Source organism: Corvus cornix, chromosome 4 (assembly GCF_000738735.6).
Source record: "Corvus cornix cornix isolate S_Up_H32 chromosome 4, ASM73873v5, whole genome shotgun sequence".
Taxonomy (NCBI): Eukaryota; Metazoa; Chordata; class Aves; order Passeriformes; family Corvidae; genus Corvus; species Corvus cornix.
The window spans coordinates 72,381,625-72,397,926 of record NC_046334.1 but is presented as its reverse complement, the minus strand read 5'-3'; the positions used below and the strand labels follow the sequence as shown (position 1 = coordinate 72,397,926).

At 57.5% G+C, this 16,302-nt stretch overlaps 2 protein-coding genes across 3 annotated transcripts; one reads left to right on the top strand and one right to left on the bottom strand.

Moving 5' to 3' along the window:
- Positions 1–166: 166 nt before the first annotated feature.
- CCT7 (chaperonin containing TCP1 subunit 7) lies at positions 167–12,795 on the bottom strand. The gene is made up of 12 exons (XM_039550896.1): positions 12,689–12,795; positions 10,982–11,135; positions 9,916–10,022; positions 9,110–9,235; positions 8,459–8,511; positions 6,833–7,004; positions 5,669–5,833; positions 4,624–4,812; positions 4,007–4,104; positions 3,193–3,325; positions 2,017–2,223; positions 167–707 (listed from the first exon to the last, which is right to left on the bottom strand). The coding sequence occupies exons 1-12, from the start codon at positions 12,692–12,694 to the stop codon at positions 483–485; spliced, it is 1,635 nt and encodes a 544-aa protein (XP_039406830.1). The 5' UTR covers positions 12,695–12,795; the 3' UTR covers positions 167–482.
- Positions 12,796–12,953: 158 nt separating this feature from the next.
- On the top strand, positions 12,954–16,105 carry PRADC1 (protease associated domain containing 1). 2 transcript variants are annotated; one of them, XM_039551382.1, is made up of 5 exons: positions 12,954–13,034; positions 14,009–14,109; positions 14,408–14,517; positions 15,154–15,321; positions 15,581–16,105. In XM_039551382.1, exons 1-5 carry the CDS (start codon positions 12,983–12,985, stop codon positions 15,699–15,701), a joined length of 552 nt encoding a protein of 183 aa, XP_039407316.1. In that variant the 5' UTR covers positions 12,954–12,982; the 3' UTR covers positions 15,702–16,105. The 2 variants fall into 2 exon arrangements, with proteins under 2 accessions (XP_039407316.1, XP_039407317.1); XM_039551383.1 differs by lacking the exon at positions 12,954–13,034 and adding an exon at positions 13,140–13,502 and having other exon boundaries at positions 13,989–14,109.
- Positions 16,106–16,302: the final 197 nt, after the last annotated feature.

Genomic DNA, 16,302 nt, shown 5'->3' with positions numbered 1-16,302 from the left:
TCCACCCTAGAAGCACTCCTGGGATGTGCCTGGAGTCTGTCCCGCTCTCCAGCACAGCACCTGCTTTGGAACAGGGCAAAAATCCAGCCTGAAAGGTTCCTTTTTTAACCCCAACCCAGAGCTCCCACCGTGTGGAATGAAGCAGAGAACAGAGGAAAGCCCAACCTGCCACTGAGACCAACTCGGTTTATTGTGCTGGAGCCCGGGTTCAGAGCGCCCAGCAGAACAAAAATAACCCAGTATAAATAGGCCCCGAGCCCGCTCCCCGCGCTGGCTCCGCCCGAGGAGGGGAGCGTCCCGAGGGAACGGAGCGGTGCTGGGTGGGGAGCGCAGCGCAGGGCAGGCAGGGCAGGGCAGGGCAGGGGGCTGCGGCTGCCACGGCTGGGGCTGCTGTGAGCCCTCAGCACGGCCTCAGCCAACGGCCGTTAATTAACGCGGGCATTAATTACTGATCCGCTCTCGGCCCCGCGGTGCCGGGGGTCTCAGTGGTTGTGGGGCCGGGCCCGGCCGCGGCCGCGGCCACCGGGAGCAGCGTCCACGGTGGAGCGGGGGTTGCGGATGGTCTCGTCCACAGACACGATGAGGCACGCGGCCTCCGAGGCGGCCGTCAGCGCGTTGATCCGCACCACCGCCGGCTCCCACACGCACGCCGAGAAGTTGTCAGCGATGTCCTCGTTGGTCACGTCCACACCGTACCACATCCCGCCCTGGGGACACAGGGACAGGGATCAGTGCCACATCCCACCCTGAGGGACAGGGATCAGTGCCACACCCAGCCCTGAGGGACAGCAGGACAGGGATCAGTGCCACATCCCACCCTGAGGGACAGCGGGACAGGGATCAGTGCCACATCCCACCCTGAGGGACAGGGATCAGTGCCACATCCCACCCTGAGGGACAGCAGGACAGGGATCAGTGCCACATCCAGCCCTGAGGGACAGGGATCAGTGCCACATCCCACCCTGAGGGACAGAGGGGACAGGGATCAGTGCCACATCCTGCCCTGAGGGACAGAGATCAGTGCCACATCCCACCCTGAGGGACAGAGGGGACAGGGATCAGTGCCACATCCTGCCCTGAGGGACAGAGGGGACAGGGATTGCTCTCAGGGCTGGATGGGACTTGAGGAAAGACTGGGAGGGAAGGACAAGCAAAGGTGCAGGGAGAGGCTGGCCTCCCTCCCATTCCGCTGGGAAGGAAGCGTTTGAGGAAAACACACGAAACCCAAACTGAGCAGTCTCTGCTTTCAGCCACCAGTGCCAGCGATGCCTCATGAAGAGAAGTCTCATTCCAGTTTAGGATCACAGCCACTGAGGTTGGGAAAGCCCTCCCAGACCATCGAGCCCAAGCTGTGCCCGATCCCCGCCTTGTCCCCAGCCCAGAGCACTGAGTGCCACATCCAGGCCTTCCTTGGACACCTCCAGGGATGGGCACTCCAAACCTCCCTGGGCAGCCCCTGCCATGGAGCCGTAGAAGCCTCACGGCACTGACTCCCCCTGTGCTGCTGCCTCACTGCCCGGGTTTTGCACACTCGTTTTGGGGCATTCCCCCAAACCCCACCATCAGCAGCAGGGTGAAACGTGGTGGGAGTGACAGAATCCAAGGGGCAACCTCCAAGCCCTGGAGCTGGGATCTCCACGAGATCAGCACTTGGGACCCTCAGCCTGCAGCTCCTGTGTAAAGCACTCGGCTCAGCTGGCTCCTGCACTGATTCCTTTCATGTTTAACACAGCAGCTCCTTCCTGACAATGATGCATTTTTAAGAAGCAAATCAGAACTCCCAGCTCAGGAAGTCACCCGACAGCTGGGATCAAAGGGAAAACAGCTCCTTTCCATTTATAGCAACCTGTGCTGAGCCCACCCCTGACCTGAAACAAACACAGCATTTAATCAAAGGGGCACAGCATCAACACGGCCTGGCTGAGTTACACGGGCTCTGACAGGCTCCAGCAGGAACACCCGGGAGGAAGGAATCACGGACACACCGGCTCTGCCCCGGGAGCCCCGGGGCCCTACCTGGGCGTGCTTGGCCCGCAGCTTGTTGAGGATGTTGGTGGCGTCGAAGCCGGCGTTGTCGCAGAGCTGCCGGGGGATGATCTCCAGGGCCTTGGCGTAGGCCCCGATCAGCAGCTGCTGCTTGCCCGGGATGGTGCGGGAATAGTCCCGCAGGTACTTGGAGAGCTCCATCTCGATGGCGCCGCCGCCCGCCACCACCGAGTCGTTCTGCGGGGACACAGGAGCGCTCGTGGCAGGCAGGGGACAGCAGGAAGGGCTCTGTCAGGGCACTGCAGGCCTGCAGCCCAGGGCAGCCCACAGCCCTGGCTGCTGCCGCCCCTGGCACTGCCTGACAGCGCTGCTGGCAGCTGCAGGGACACACCAACCATCGCCAGCGGCAGCTCCAGCAGCTCATCTCAGCTGTGCACAGGGTAAAGGGGGTTTGGGGACACTGTACCAAGGGAAGGATGGCAGCTCACAGCCCACTCGGGCCAGGGAAACTTCCCTCACTTCCATAAAGCATCCAAAACTAAAGATATTGGCAGCAGCACCTGGCAGATCAGTTCTGCTGTTTTTTCAGGAGAGATCAGGACGTTCTTTCTAAAGCCACAGCTCCAAAAATCCTGACGTGCTTCTTCCTGGCCTCTCAGGACACGCAGCCTCAGAGCTGTTTTTAACCAGAAGCCATCCCTACAGTGACACGTTTTTGTGTAACCCAGAAACACCCAGAGCTTGACAGCATCACCCAGGACCAAACACACATCCAGAGGGGCCTTGATGCTGCCAGCCTGCCCTCAGAGCCAGGGGACTGTCACCCCCTCGGACTGGGCACCAAGAGAGGGAATGAGTGGCTTTAAGGGCATGGACAGGCATGTGACAACAATCCTGCTGTTCCATCTCCTGAAGATGCAACCAGCACAGCCAGGAGATTGCTCCCTTTAGGGTGGAGGATGGAGCAAGCACCAGTCACAGCTGTGCAGAAGTGCAGGCAAAACCCAGGAAGGTGCCTGGAAAGCAGCTGGAAACGCTGCCAAAGCCACACTGAGCTGGCCAGGGAACAGCACTCGAGCGAACCCATGGGCTGCTGCTCACTCTGCACAGAGCCCTCGGCCAAGCCCTGGTGCGTGTGGAGGTTTCCAGAGTCCTGGCTGTGCCAGGGTCCCCTGGCAGTGCAGGGGGAGGCTGCCCCGGGCTCACCTTGATTGCTCTCCTGACGATCATGATGGCGTCGTGCAGCGACCGCTCCGTCTCCTCCATGAACTGCTCCGCGCCCCCGCGCAGGATGATGGTGCACGTCTTGGCCTTGGGGCAGCCCGTGAAGAGGTTGTACCTGGAAAAGGGAGGGTTTGGGGATGGAGAAGCTGCTGCTGGACAGGCAGTGTGGGAACACAGCCAACCCTGCAGCCCTGTCCCCCTCACAGCCCCAGCAGATCCTGGGCTGAGGAGGAGCAGAGCCAAGGAACGCAGAAGTGAAGTTCCAGCTGACCCAGGAAAATCCACTCTACTCTCTTCCTGTTCCCAGGGATTCACTCCGAACTGGAGCTCCCAGTTTGCAGTTGGCAGGAGCACAGAAGGCAGCAGCCAGCCCCAAACAGGACTGCTCCTCCAGCAACAGGAAGGACCCCAGTGTACTGTCCCCAGCTTCACCTGCCCTGACAGGGAAGTGTCACTGTGGGGTGTCAGACAAGTGCCACAACCAACCCCAAAGTGTGCTGCTTTTCCGTCACAAATGCAACAGTACCACCGTGCTTTCTGCAAGGCACTGCAGAATACACACACACGTATTTTTAAAAGGATTTAAAAGAGGTAAGAGCTCAATGAATCTTGCTCCTGCCCCCTCCCTCAGCCTCAAAAAGCAGCTCTTGGATACAATAAAATACGCATTTTGTAACAGCCTTATTTTCATCTCAACACCTTGAGAGGCTGAACCTGCCAATGCTTTGACCCCAACTTTTCTACCTGCTGTGAGAGGGCTTGCCCAGCACTGCAGGTTTGCAGCTGGTGTCTTTACCTCTCTCCCCCTATCTGGGTCTCCTCAAAGAGCTCACAGCGGCCCAGCACATCGTCTGACAGGGCATTGACACTGGTCTGGATGGATCCCCCACAGGCCTGCAGGGAATGGAGACAAACAGAATTACCAGTGCTGACAATCCACACCCCAGCAGGCTCCACTCTTCAGGGACAGCCCAGCTGCTGACTTGGTGCAAACCCACCCTGCAACCAGATTCAGGAAAACCCTTTTCCTCCCTCCCATCTCACGGACCCAGGCCAACCCTCGACAGCAAAGTAAGATCATGCAGCTTCAAGGTGCTGACTCACAGGCTCCAGAGTCCAGGAGATACACAAAGAAAGCTCAGGAAAAAACCACTCATGATGGAACAGGGAAGAACTCGGGAAAATAAACCTCTACTGATGCACTGATCAGATCTTTATACACAACACCACCAGAGAAAGAAAGAGCAGCGCGGGCGCAGTCAGTGTGTGACTGCTCATCCCACCAAGGAACAGCCTTGGCCTTTCGAATCCTTGTAAGGAGCAGTGAGATCTGTGAGCAGCTGTTTGGGAATGACCAGCCTGGGGGTGTCAGAACTGAGTACAGAGGCTTTACTCCAAACCAGGGGAGCTCACCATCATAGTCCTCTTGAGATCCTCCTCGGGGACGCGGCCGGCACAGAACATGTCCCTGTCCGCGAAGTACTGGGTGGCCACGTCCCCGATGGGAAGCTTGGACAGCACCACCTTGGCTCCTGACTTGTGGATTTTGTCCAGTTTGTCGTACAGGATGTTCCACTCGGCATCCACGATGGCCTGGTAGTCCTGGCAGGGAGGAGAGAGGGACAGGTGTTCCCGTGCCAGGGGACAGGGAACGCCCCACGTGCAGCCCTGGCACAGAGCTGCTCCAAGCACTCCAGTCAGGAGGGCCCTGTTTTATGGCACTGCCCAAATGCCTGCTCAAACCTGAGGAGCTCTTGCAGCACGCCAAGCACTGCTGGATAAGCTTTCCCTGGAAGGCCACTTGTTAGGCCTAAGGCAGCCACTGCAGAGCTGGTGGCCCAGCCCAGCTGGGGCACAGTGACAGCTCAGAAACGTGTCCTGAACCTGCTGGGATTCCCAGGCTGCTGCACCCCCATTCCAAACGGGGCTGTACAACCCACCAGGTGTTTCCAAAGGTGAAGGATGTGCAGAAGGCAAACTCATTTATCATGGAATGGTTTGGGTGCAAAGGGACCTTTTAAAGGTCATCCAGTGCCACCCCTGCCATGGGCAGGGACACCTCCCACTGTCCCAGGCTGCTCCCAGCCCCAGTGTCCAACCTGGCCTTGGGCACTGCCAGGGATCCAGGGGCAGCCACAGCTGCTCTGGGCACCCTGTGCCAGGGCCTGCTCACCCTCCCAGGCAACAATTCCTTCCCAAGATCCCATCCAGCCCTGCCCTCTGGCACTGGGAAGCCATTCCCTGTGTCCTGTTCCTCCAGCCCTTGTCCCCAGTCTCTCTCAGCTCTCCTGGAGCCCCTTTAGAGCTCAGAGCTCTCCCTGGAGCCTCCCCTTCTCCAGGTGAACACCCCCCAGCTGTCCCAGCCATGGCACTCCCACCTCCCCCTTACCCCACTGGATGAGCAGCCCCCAGGTGTCCCAGGGATAGGAAGCAGGCCAGGTTCCCCTGTGGCTCTCACCTCCACTGTGTTCACTCTGACCTCGGCGTTGTCCTTCTCAGCTTTGAGCTCCAGCTCCACGTTGAGCAGGGCGATTTTGGGGGACTGGTACTTCTTGGGCTGCATCTCAAACCCAGCGTAGGAGAAGGTTTTCTTAAAGGCAACTCCAGCCACCAGCTGGGAGTCCTGGAACACAGGGATTTGCCTCAGGCTCAGCCACCAGGGTTTTCTGCACAGGGTTAGTAACAACTCCCACAGGACACTCCCTGCTTCCAGAGGCCTCATTTACAAAGCCTTCCCAGCACTGCCTCCCTTGATTAACCCACTTTTAGAGGAAATAAGCAGCCAGGATTTCTTTCAGCTCACAAAAGCAGCTTCCTCTCTACACTCCTCAAGACTCCACAGCCAAAAACTCCTCGCACAACCTGAAGATCAAGGAGGGGAGCAATCGGTTCTCTCCCTGATCTCTTTCCCATTCCTCCCCTTTGAACTTGGATATTTCTCATCCACAGCCCCACTGGGGACTGGTTTTTGCTCTGGTTTGTCTTTCCAAGTTCCATCACCAGCTCCCAGACTTTCTGCAGCAGGGCAGCCCTGCCCAACACCATTCCCTGGCATGAGCTCCTCAGTTTCCTGGGAGAAATCAGGGTCTGAATCTCCCTCTCCACAGGGGCTGTCCCACAGCCAGGAACAATCCCTACCACGTACCCAGGTGCAGCCCCAGACACAATGGGTTTCTCAGCCCTGTGGCATAAACCACACATCCCACCTGCCCTGCCCACCACTACACCAGCTTCCTCATGAGGTTTTCCTTGCATTTTTCCCAACCCAGTAATCCTACATACACCCAGGACTTTTGGATCCAGAAGTAACAAAGATTTCCCACCAAAAAAAAAAAATCATTATTCGCAGAGAGATAAATGGAATTTGTACCAGTAACAACTTTTGCTGCAGAGGGCAGTGAGGTGAAGGGTGCATTTAGCTCAAAAAACAGATTCTCTACCTATGGAAAAGAAATCCAGCCCTATGTGCCAAGCTTTCTCTTCACACCAACAGCTCTGTTCCACTTTGGGAATTCCCTGACAGGCGCTGTCAAGTCAGGCTGCACTCCTGCTAGAGCCAACCCCCCAGCAGAGCTGGGATCCCTGTCTCCCATCCCTTCAGGAAGGCTCCAACAACACTTACTTCCAAAGCTCCTCCCTGCACCTTCTTTATCCCGATCATCTTGAGCTGTAACAAGTCATCCAACATCATCACAGCATCTACAACCATCTTGGAGAAAAACTCCTTGCTCTGGGAGATGAGCTTGGAGCTCAGGGCTGTGGCTGCACACTTTTCCAGGAGACTCCTCTGCTCACTGCAGGAGAGGGAAAACAAGGATTTGGTCACCTGCCAGATCTTTTCACAAGCTCCAGACACCATGTGAGGCTTTGTTAATCAGAGAGTTGTTTAGGCTGGAAAATACATTTAAGATCATTGAGTGCAGCACTGTCAAGGCCATCACTGCCCCTGCCCCCAGGTGCCACATCCACAGGGCTCTGAAATCCCTCTGGGGATGGGGGGGACTCCACCCCTGCCCTGGGCAGTGAAGGAATTTCCCCAGTGTCCACCCTGAGCCTCCCCTGGCCCAGCCTGAGGCCGTTCCCTCTCCTCCTGTCCCTGTTCCCTGCCAGCAGAGCCCGACCCCCCCGGCTGCCCCCTCCTGTCAGGGACTTGTGCAGAGCCACAAGGTCCCCCCTGAGCCTCCTTTGCTCCAGCCTGAGCCCCTTTCCAGCTCCCTCAGGAATTCTCCAGCCCCTTCCCAGCTCCATTCCCTTCCCTGGACAGCTCCAGCCCCTCCACGGCTCCCTTGTCATGAGGGGCCCAAAATCCTCTCTGGTGGGGGCAATGATCAGCTCCCTCCTCTCCACAGGGAGAACAAGGCACAAATCCCAAACTATCAAATCCCGGTCTCCTTTTCAGAGCTCGAGCATCAGCCCAGCACTGACCAGACTGATTTAGGCACCTAAAATCAAAAAAGGGCAGGTCCTTTTCCTCATCCCAAGGCAGGAGGATGTTTCTGAAACCCTCTAAAGGCAGCACATGCCCTGAAGCACTAACTCAGGTAATGTATGTGCAGCAGAATAGGTGACACAGAGACACCAGGGATGTGTGGATCCAGCTGCCAGGCTCTATCCCCCAGTCCCTGCTGACCATGGGAACCACTCTATTTCCCATCACAGGACCATATTTGGGTTTTTTTCCAGCCTTTGTTCAGCATTTGGTTTGGACAACCCATCTTGATTTACTCAAGATGCTTACGCAGTTGAGATACTTGAGATTGACTGCAGGTATTAGCAAGGTCAAGTAGGCAAGAACTTAAAATCCAGGGAGAAAAGGAACGCCAGTGTTCTCCCCTCAGCTGCAGGGATCACTTCCTCACTGCTAGGAGCTATCTACCCCGGTGTGTGACAGCTAAAAAGGGATCTGATCCTCAGGGAAGTGCTGAGATTTAACACTGCCACTGACTGCAGCAGGAGCTGCGAGACTCCACCGCTGCAGAAAAGAAATCAGGCCATTTATTTTGGTGCCCAGCTTCCTCCGTGAGCACTGGGAGACACTGCCCTACATCACTCCCTGCAGCCAAGCGAGAACACAGCGCTGCCCCTGCAGGAGCAGGAAATTCCAGGCAAATTGGGAATAACCCCAGTGGGAGCTGCAGCTCCAGGTCCCATTTGGACACCTCAGCCAGAGCCACAGAACTCAGGAGCACCCTCACAGCACTTAACTGGAGCCCAGAACACAACCAGGTCATCTCTGAGGGAAACTTACTCTTTATCCTCCTTCTTCACGGAGACAGCGATGTCTTTGATCTTGTTCACAGCCTGGCAAAAAAGCAACAGCTGGATTAATGATTTATGCTCCCGAGCTGATGAGATCCTCAACCTCTCTCTCTGTATTTTATCTTTTGTTCTCTGCTTCAACACCACTGAAGTGTCAAGTGTTTAAGTTATTCCACCCCTGCCAGTGCAGTAATTCCAAGGAACACACCAATATATGAGGAGTGGGAGGAGGCTCAGAGCTGCTCCGCTGTTTTCAGCAGAGATCCTGGGAATCAAAGGGCTATTGAGGAGTGAACCTCCAAAAATCAGCTTAATGGGACCAACAGGCTCCAGGAGACACACGGTTTACTAAGGAGCAGCAGAGAACAGCAGAATGGGAAATGAGTTTTCCACTGATTCATTCTTTCTTGGGAAAAAACCCAAAGGAAGTGACAGCACTCCAGAGGTACGGACTGGTAACAGCAGGCACAGGCACCGGGAGAGGCACTGCTGCTTGCAGGGGGACAGGAGCAGATCGCTGCTGGCACTGCCCACGCCCATTCCCAAGTGGCTTTTCCCTGGAGTGTGTCATTATCCTGCTGTGGCTGGCACAGAGCTGGCCCAGGCGCCCCGGGGAGCGATCCCCCAGCCTGTGCCTCACCAGCTGCGTGGCCGTGCGGAAGGCGCGGATGATGATCTGGGGATGGAGCCCCTCCTCCACGTAGGGCTTCACCTGCTTCAGGAACTCGGCCGCCAGCAGGGTCACGGACGTGGTGCCATCGCCCACCTGCACGGACAGGGGACACTGTGTCACCCTCACCCCACGCTGGGTCACCCCCACGCCGCAGAGACCCCCCGACAGCAGCTGCAAAACCACGCCAAGGCTTCCAGGGAAACCAGAGCTCAGGATTTTCTCTGCTCACAGATTTGTGGCTGAATTCCCCAGGGATTCCGAGTGGTTTGGGTGGGAAGGGACATTAAAACCCAGCCAGTGCCACCCCTTGCCAAGGGCAGGGACACCTTCCACTATCCCAGGGTGCTCCAAGCCCCGTCCACCCTGCCCTTGGACACTGCCAGGGATCCAAGGACAGCCACAGCTGCTCTGGGAAACCTGTGCCGGGGCCTCCCCACCCTCAGTCAGGAATTCCTTCCCAATCTCCCATCCATCCCTGCCCTCTGGCAGTGGGAAGCCATTCCCTGGCTCCTGTCCCTCCAGGCCTTGGCCCCAGTCCCTCTGCAGCTCTCCTGGAGCCCCTTTAGGCCCTGCAAGGGGCTCGCAGCTCTCCCTGGCTCCTTCCCTTCTCCAGGGCAACATTCCCAGCTCTCCCAGGCTGCCTCCAGAGCAGGCAGAGTAAGTCCCAGCACTCCTGGAGCAATTCCCACCACAATTAACCACAAAGCCCAGGGAACCCCTGACACTCAGGCTGCTCTGTTACGCTCCCTGGCACAGCCAGGCTCCCCTCCCACCTCTGCATCCTGGGATTTGGCGATGTCCACCAAGGTCTTCGCGGCCGGATGGACAACGTCCAGCAGCTTCAGGATGGTGGCCCCATCATTGGAGATGGTGGCTTTGCCTGGGGGTGATGGAGAACAGGAAGTTAAAGGCAGTTTTACACTACCAGGGGTAAAGCCCTGTCTCTGGGGGGTGTCAGGAGATCTCAGCAGGTTCGTCTGTTCCACCAGAACTGAATCTTTTCAGCCCATTTTGGAGCAGGTTCAGTGAAGCCAGTCTGAGAGCAGAACAACTTTACACTGCAACAAAGGTTTGGAATTCATTTGTCTCTTCTCAACAGGCTCCCCAGACAGATAAAACCATATTCTAGTCTGACACTCACATGAAGAAAGAGCCTAGAAACTGTGTTAGTTATCGTTAGATAAATTTAAATCCAATTATCCTTTTGAACAAGGATTTATTACAGTTCCTATTTGTAAAAACTATTTAAAGACAATACTAAGACTTTTCACCCCACCCTTCAGTAAAAAATATAATATATAGTTTGGTGACTTCATACAAGTCTTTTCAGAGTGAGGGCAAAGCTCATCTCTAAATCACACTCAAAAAAAAAGATTAAAAATCAAGCCAGGAACATCCACTGACCTCACACTCAGCCACAACTGCTGAGTAACTCCACAGGTATCATGAGCCTCATTTAAAAAGAAGTACAGATGGCCAAAAATACCCGACGACAGGTTCAGACTCTTTGTTTCTCCTGTCTGGCACAGCCTCACACTGGATACACCCAACCCCACTGACCCTGGACCTCCCCAGGTGCCCCAGCCCAGGCTGGCAGGCAGAAAACAGGGAATCCTCAGGCTGGACTGGCAATTGTCCTTTGCTCTACAGAGGACATCGAGGTGTTCAGCTGACACCGAAACTGAAAGTGAACCTCTGTTGTGAGAGGCAAGCTTAGCTCAGGTGAGGCTGCTGCCATTTACACACATGCAGATGCTGGGTTTAACTGACAGGGAGATGAAGCAAATTGGCTGCTCCGGGAGATGACTCCCAGGGCACTGCTGCCGGCCCCGTGCCTACCCCGATCATCCACGATGAGCTTGTCCATGCCGCGCGGGCCCAGCGTGGTGCGCACGGCCTCGGCGATCACCTGGCACGCGTTGATGTTGCTGACGAGCTGCGGGATGCCCTGCGAGGTGTCCGTGCCCTCCTTCAGCAGGATAACCGGAGTTGGCTGCAGGAGAACGACGGCACAGCTGTTACCCCCATCCCAGCAACCCGCAGCAAACTCCCTACAGCCCAGAGAGACACAAGTGTGCAAGAACAAGGGCAGACCTACAGACCCGCTGTAATTCCTCTGCTCCACACAGCCCAGCTGCTTTCCACCTCCCACTGCTCCCACAGCACCGGGAATTCACCCAACTGCTTCCACCACAGGCTCTGCAACCACACAGTAACTGTCCCAAAAATAAGGGGGGCTCCTTGGGGCAGCATTGACCAGTGAGGTTCTGATGCTGGGCTGGAGAAGACAGAACATGTATGGATTACAGAGACAGTGAGGAACCAAACAAATCTGCGTGGTGGAAGCACCAGAGAAGCTGTGGCTGCCCCATGCCTGGCAGTGTCCAAGGCCAGGCTGGACAGGGCTTGGAGCAACCTTGGAGCAATGGCAGGGGTGGCACTGGATGGGCTTTAAGGGCCCTTCCAACCCAAACCATTCCATGAGTGCTGCAACCATCTCACAGGAAGAGCTCCGGCAAAGCCCAAACGCAACCAAACTTTGAGAGACACTGGTTTGGAACAGCTGCCAGCAGGCAGAGAAGAGAATTAAACTCTGGCTGTCGCACTGAGGGGTCACAAGCACAAGACAAGGAGCTACTGGAGAGGGTTCAGTGATGGGCACAAAGAGCATCTTTGGGGTCTGGAGCATCTCTCACATGAGGAGAGACTGCAGGAGCTGGGCCTGGTTAGGCTGGAGAAGGAAAGGCTGAGAGGGGATCCCATCAATCCACACAAATCTCTCCAAGGCGGTGCCAAGAGGCTGGTGCCACTCTTCTTGGTGGTGCCCAGCAACAGGACAGGAATTAAGACAAAAGAAGTTCCACCTCAACATGAGGAAGAACTTCCTTCATGGAGGATGAGAGAGCCCTGGGACAGCTGCACATGGAGGGCCTGGAGTGTTCACCTCTGGAGACAGCCCAAACCCATCTGGATGCGGTCCTGTGTCACCTGCTCCAGGTGACCCTGCCTGGGCAGGGGGCTAAACTGAGTGATCTCCAGCCCTGACTGCTCTGTCATCCCTGAAACCTGGAAAGATTTTGTAGAAGAAAACGTACAGCCTTCTCCCACACCCAGCAGAGCAGGAATCTCAATGGAAAAAGAACCGTTTATCCCCAGGGAAACGAGGGTGGAGACACATCACCGCGGGGCTCGGAGCCGGGGAGCGCCGGGGCGGCACGGGACCCAGGGCCGAGGCCGTACGGCTGCGGGGACCAGAGCCGGAACGGGGCGGAGGCCGCGGGACGGAGCTCCGGACTGCCCGCTCCCAGCCCCTGCAGCCAGCGCGGCCTGGGGCCGGCGGGGAGCGGCCGCCACCCGCCCCGGCACATCCCGGGTACCGCCAGGCCTGCGCGGCGGGGCGGCTCCATCCTCGCGGCCCAGCCCGCCCAGACCCCGCCACACCCCGGTCCCCGGAGGGCGGCGGGGGCCCCGCGGGCTGTGCAGGGTGGCGGGACACGGGGACGGCGGCGGATGGCGGCGGATGGCGGCGGCGCGGGGGTCACTCACCATCATCGCGGCGGCTGCTGGCTCCCGGCCCCGCCACACAATGCACCGCGCACGCCCAGAACCTTCCCGGGGGCGGGCCGGGAGGGAGCACTATTTGGCAGGGAGGGAAGAGGGCGCGCACGGTGGAGAAATGGAAGGGAGCTTTATTTGGCAGCGGACACCGCGGTGACAGCGAGCTGCCCGCGCCGGCTCGCGCGTGATTGATGGCGGCGCAGACCAATAGAAAGGAGCGCGGCGGGGGCGTCCACCAATGGGGAGGGCGGGGCGGGCCGGTGGGCGGGGCGTGGCGCAGCCATGCTGCGCTGGCTCTGGCTCTGGCTCTGCGTCTGCTGCTGCCCGGCCCGCGGTGAGTGACGGACGGACGGACGGACGGACGGACGGAGGGAGGGACGGAGCGGGGACAGGGCCGGGCCCGCGCCGCACCGACCCGCACCCCGCACCCGGAGCCCGCACACACCCCCAGCATCCCGGGCCGGCCGCCTCCCCGCTTGGCGTACCGCGATCCCGGGATATTTTCCCTCCCGGCACCCCGGCCCCATTGCGGTTCCCCTCGTGTGTCTCTATCCCGGTGTATTTCCCCTCCCGGCACCGCGTCGCTGTTGCGATTCACCTCCTGTACCTATATCGGAGTACGGGGGCATTCCCCTCGGAGCGCCCCCACCTAATTGCGTTTCTCCTCCTACATCCCGATCCGGGTGTCTTTCCCCTCCTGCATCCCAATCCGGATGCATTTCCTTTCCTGCATCCCAACATGGGTGCATTTCCCCTTCTGCATCGCAGTGCTGGTGCAATTCCCTCGGTGCACCTCGACCTAGTTGCATTTCCCCATCCAGCGCCTCAATCCAGCAGCATTTCCACTTGCTGCACTCTGACCCCCCTCTATTTCCCCTCTGGGCCCTGTGATCCAGGTACCTTTCCCGTCTCTGCACCCCAGCTCCATCACATTTCCTGCTGCATCCTAATCCAAGTGCATTTCCCCTTGGTGCATTGTGATCCGGGAGCATTTCTCCTCTGTGGGTGCCTATCACCCCTATCCCCTCCATGGTCCCACAGCATTTTCCCCTTCCCCTTGTGCACCCCAATCCCGGTGCTTTTCCCACCCCCATCCCCTCTCAGCCCCTGGGAACTGCTGCATCTGCCCTTGGAACACCCCAAAACTTTTGGGGCATTTTGGGTCCTGGGCCCAGCCAGGAGTTGGCATTGCTGAAGGGTGTGTTCCCTCCCCCATGGTTCAGGAGTGATAACTGAGAATTTTCCCCTTTTTTCAGGGATTTTGCCTTTAGTTTCCCTTGCCTCTCAGCTCTGTCCTTTCACCCCCAGGTTTACGCATCCATGAGTATTTGTACTTCCAAGTGCTGAGCCCCGGAGACATCCGCTACATCTTCACTGCCACCCCCGCCAAGGATTTCGGTGGCGTGTTTGTAAGTATTAAAAACTGAATTTGTCACCTTGGGCCCCTCCATCCCAATACTGCTCCTTGATGGGGCTCAGTGATCTGGAGTTTTGATAAAAATGGAGCTCATTGCTCTTCCATGAGCATCCTTGGCCTCAGCAGGATTCCAGAGGCAGGGATTGGCCCCAGGGCTGGCTCCAAGCGTCCCTGGACCTGGGAGCCCAAAATCTCCCCAAAACCAGCCCCCTCAGGGATGAGCAGGGCATGGGGCTGGGGAGGGGAAGCAGCTCCAGTCCCCCCGGCTCACCCTGCCTGTCTCCTCGGAGAACACAAGGTACGACCAGATCCACCTGGTCCCAGCGGATCCTCCGGAAGCCTGTGGAGAGCTGAACAATGGGGTCTTCATCCAGGACCAGATCGCCTTGGTGGAGAGGGGGTAGGTCTGGCGTCATGGGAGCTGCTGGGGGGACCCTCAGGCAGGAGGGGAGCCCTGGCCACATCTCCCCATCACCTCCAGATTATTCCTGTGGCTTTCCCCATGTGGGTAAACAAAGAAAATGTGAGGGGGTTCCTACCCTGGAGCATTTCATCTTGTATCTTTTAGCCTGTGGTAAGGTCGAAGAAACCCTGTCTGGGTTCAGATTGAAAAAGAGTAGGTTTAGATTGGACAGTGGGAAAGAACTCTTCCCTGTGAGAGTGGTGAGGCCCTGGCACAGGTTGACCAAAGAAATTCTGGATGCGCCATATCCGTGGAGGTGTCCAAGGCCAGGTTGGATGGGGCTTGGAACAACCTGGGATGGTGGAAAGTGTCCCTGCCCATGGCAGGGGCTGGAACTGGATGAGCTTTAAGGTCTCTTCCAACCCAAACCCTTCCACGATTTTATATTTTTTTAGGAGCGTGGGTAGCTTGTGCCTAAAATACAGACTCAGAGGAGCAGGGTTTGGAAGAGGTGTGGAATCAGGGAGACAATCCCTCGTTTGGGTTTCTCCAGGCAAGCTCTGGCACGTGCAGACTCTGGTGCTATGTGTGGCCACCACAGGTTGGTCACTGTGTGGTCACCGTGTGCCACAGGGGCTGCTCCTTCCTGTCCAAGACCCGAGTGATCCAGGAGCACGGCGGGCGGGCCGTGATCATCGCTGACAACGCCTACGACAACGACAGCTTCTACATTGAGATGATCCAGGACAGCTCCCGGCGCACGGCCGACATCCCCGCGCTCTTCCTGCTGGGCAGGGATGGGTACGTGCCCGGGCTGCCTTCCCAGGGGTGGGACAGCTCACAGGAATGGCCGGGTGCCAGCCTTGTGCCCTCACAACAGGGAGGTCCCAGTGACACGGGGCCTGGGACGCTGGTGGCCCTGCCGGGCTTTGGGAGCCACATTTTGCAGGGATTCAGTCCTGGTGAATTGGCAGAGTTTGAGCTGTGGTTTGTGCTCAGGTGTGGCTGCACTCCCAGCCCTGGCAGCTTGGGAACACTTGTCACCCCTTCCTCCCTCCAGGTACATGATCAGGCGCTCCCTGGAGCAGCACGGGCTCCCCTGGGCCGTCATCTCCATTCCTGTCAACGTCACCAGCATTCCCACCTACGAGATGATGCAGCCCCCCTGGACCTTCTGGTAGCAGCAAGAGGCTGTGGCAGATTGAGGACTTCTGGTGGATCCCAGGATCTCACCCTAAGGACCAGGTTTGAGGAAAGGATCCCAACGTGCTCCAGAGATCCCGCTGGATTCGGCGACAGGGAGATCTTTCTGCTGGGACCAGTGTGTGGCCAAGGGCAAACACCAGTGCCAGGGGGGAGCCTTGAGCCTGGCACTGCACCATGACTGTGTGGGAGTGAGGTGAAGGCCCAGAGCAGGCCAGCACTTCCCAGGAAACATTTGACCTTGTGCTGCTGATTTGGAGGGATGCAGGACTGGCAGGGATGGGGGGGAGAGCGACACAGGCTTGATCTGTATCAGCAGTGCTCACCTGTTGTCTGTATATTTTTGTCTGAGCTAATGAAGTCTGAGTAAGTTTTAGAGAAAGGGAAGTTTCTCTTTTATTTCCAGCAGTCAGTGGATGAAGGGATAAATCTCAAACTTTTTCCTAGTAAAATTTCCCAAGTGCCTCCTGCAGCTGGGGCAGGGCTCAGTCAGAGCCTCGTGAGACAGCACAGCCTCCAGCAGCTGTCCCCAAGGGTGAGCTGGTCACAAATCCAGAGCCCACACTTCCATAGGTGTCT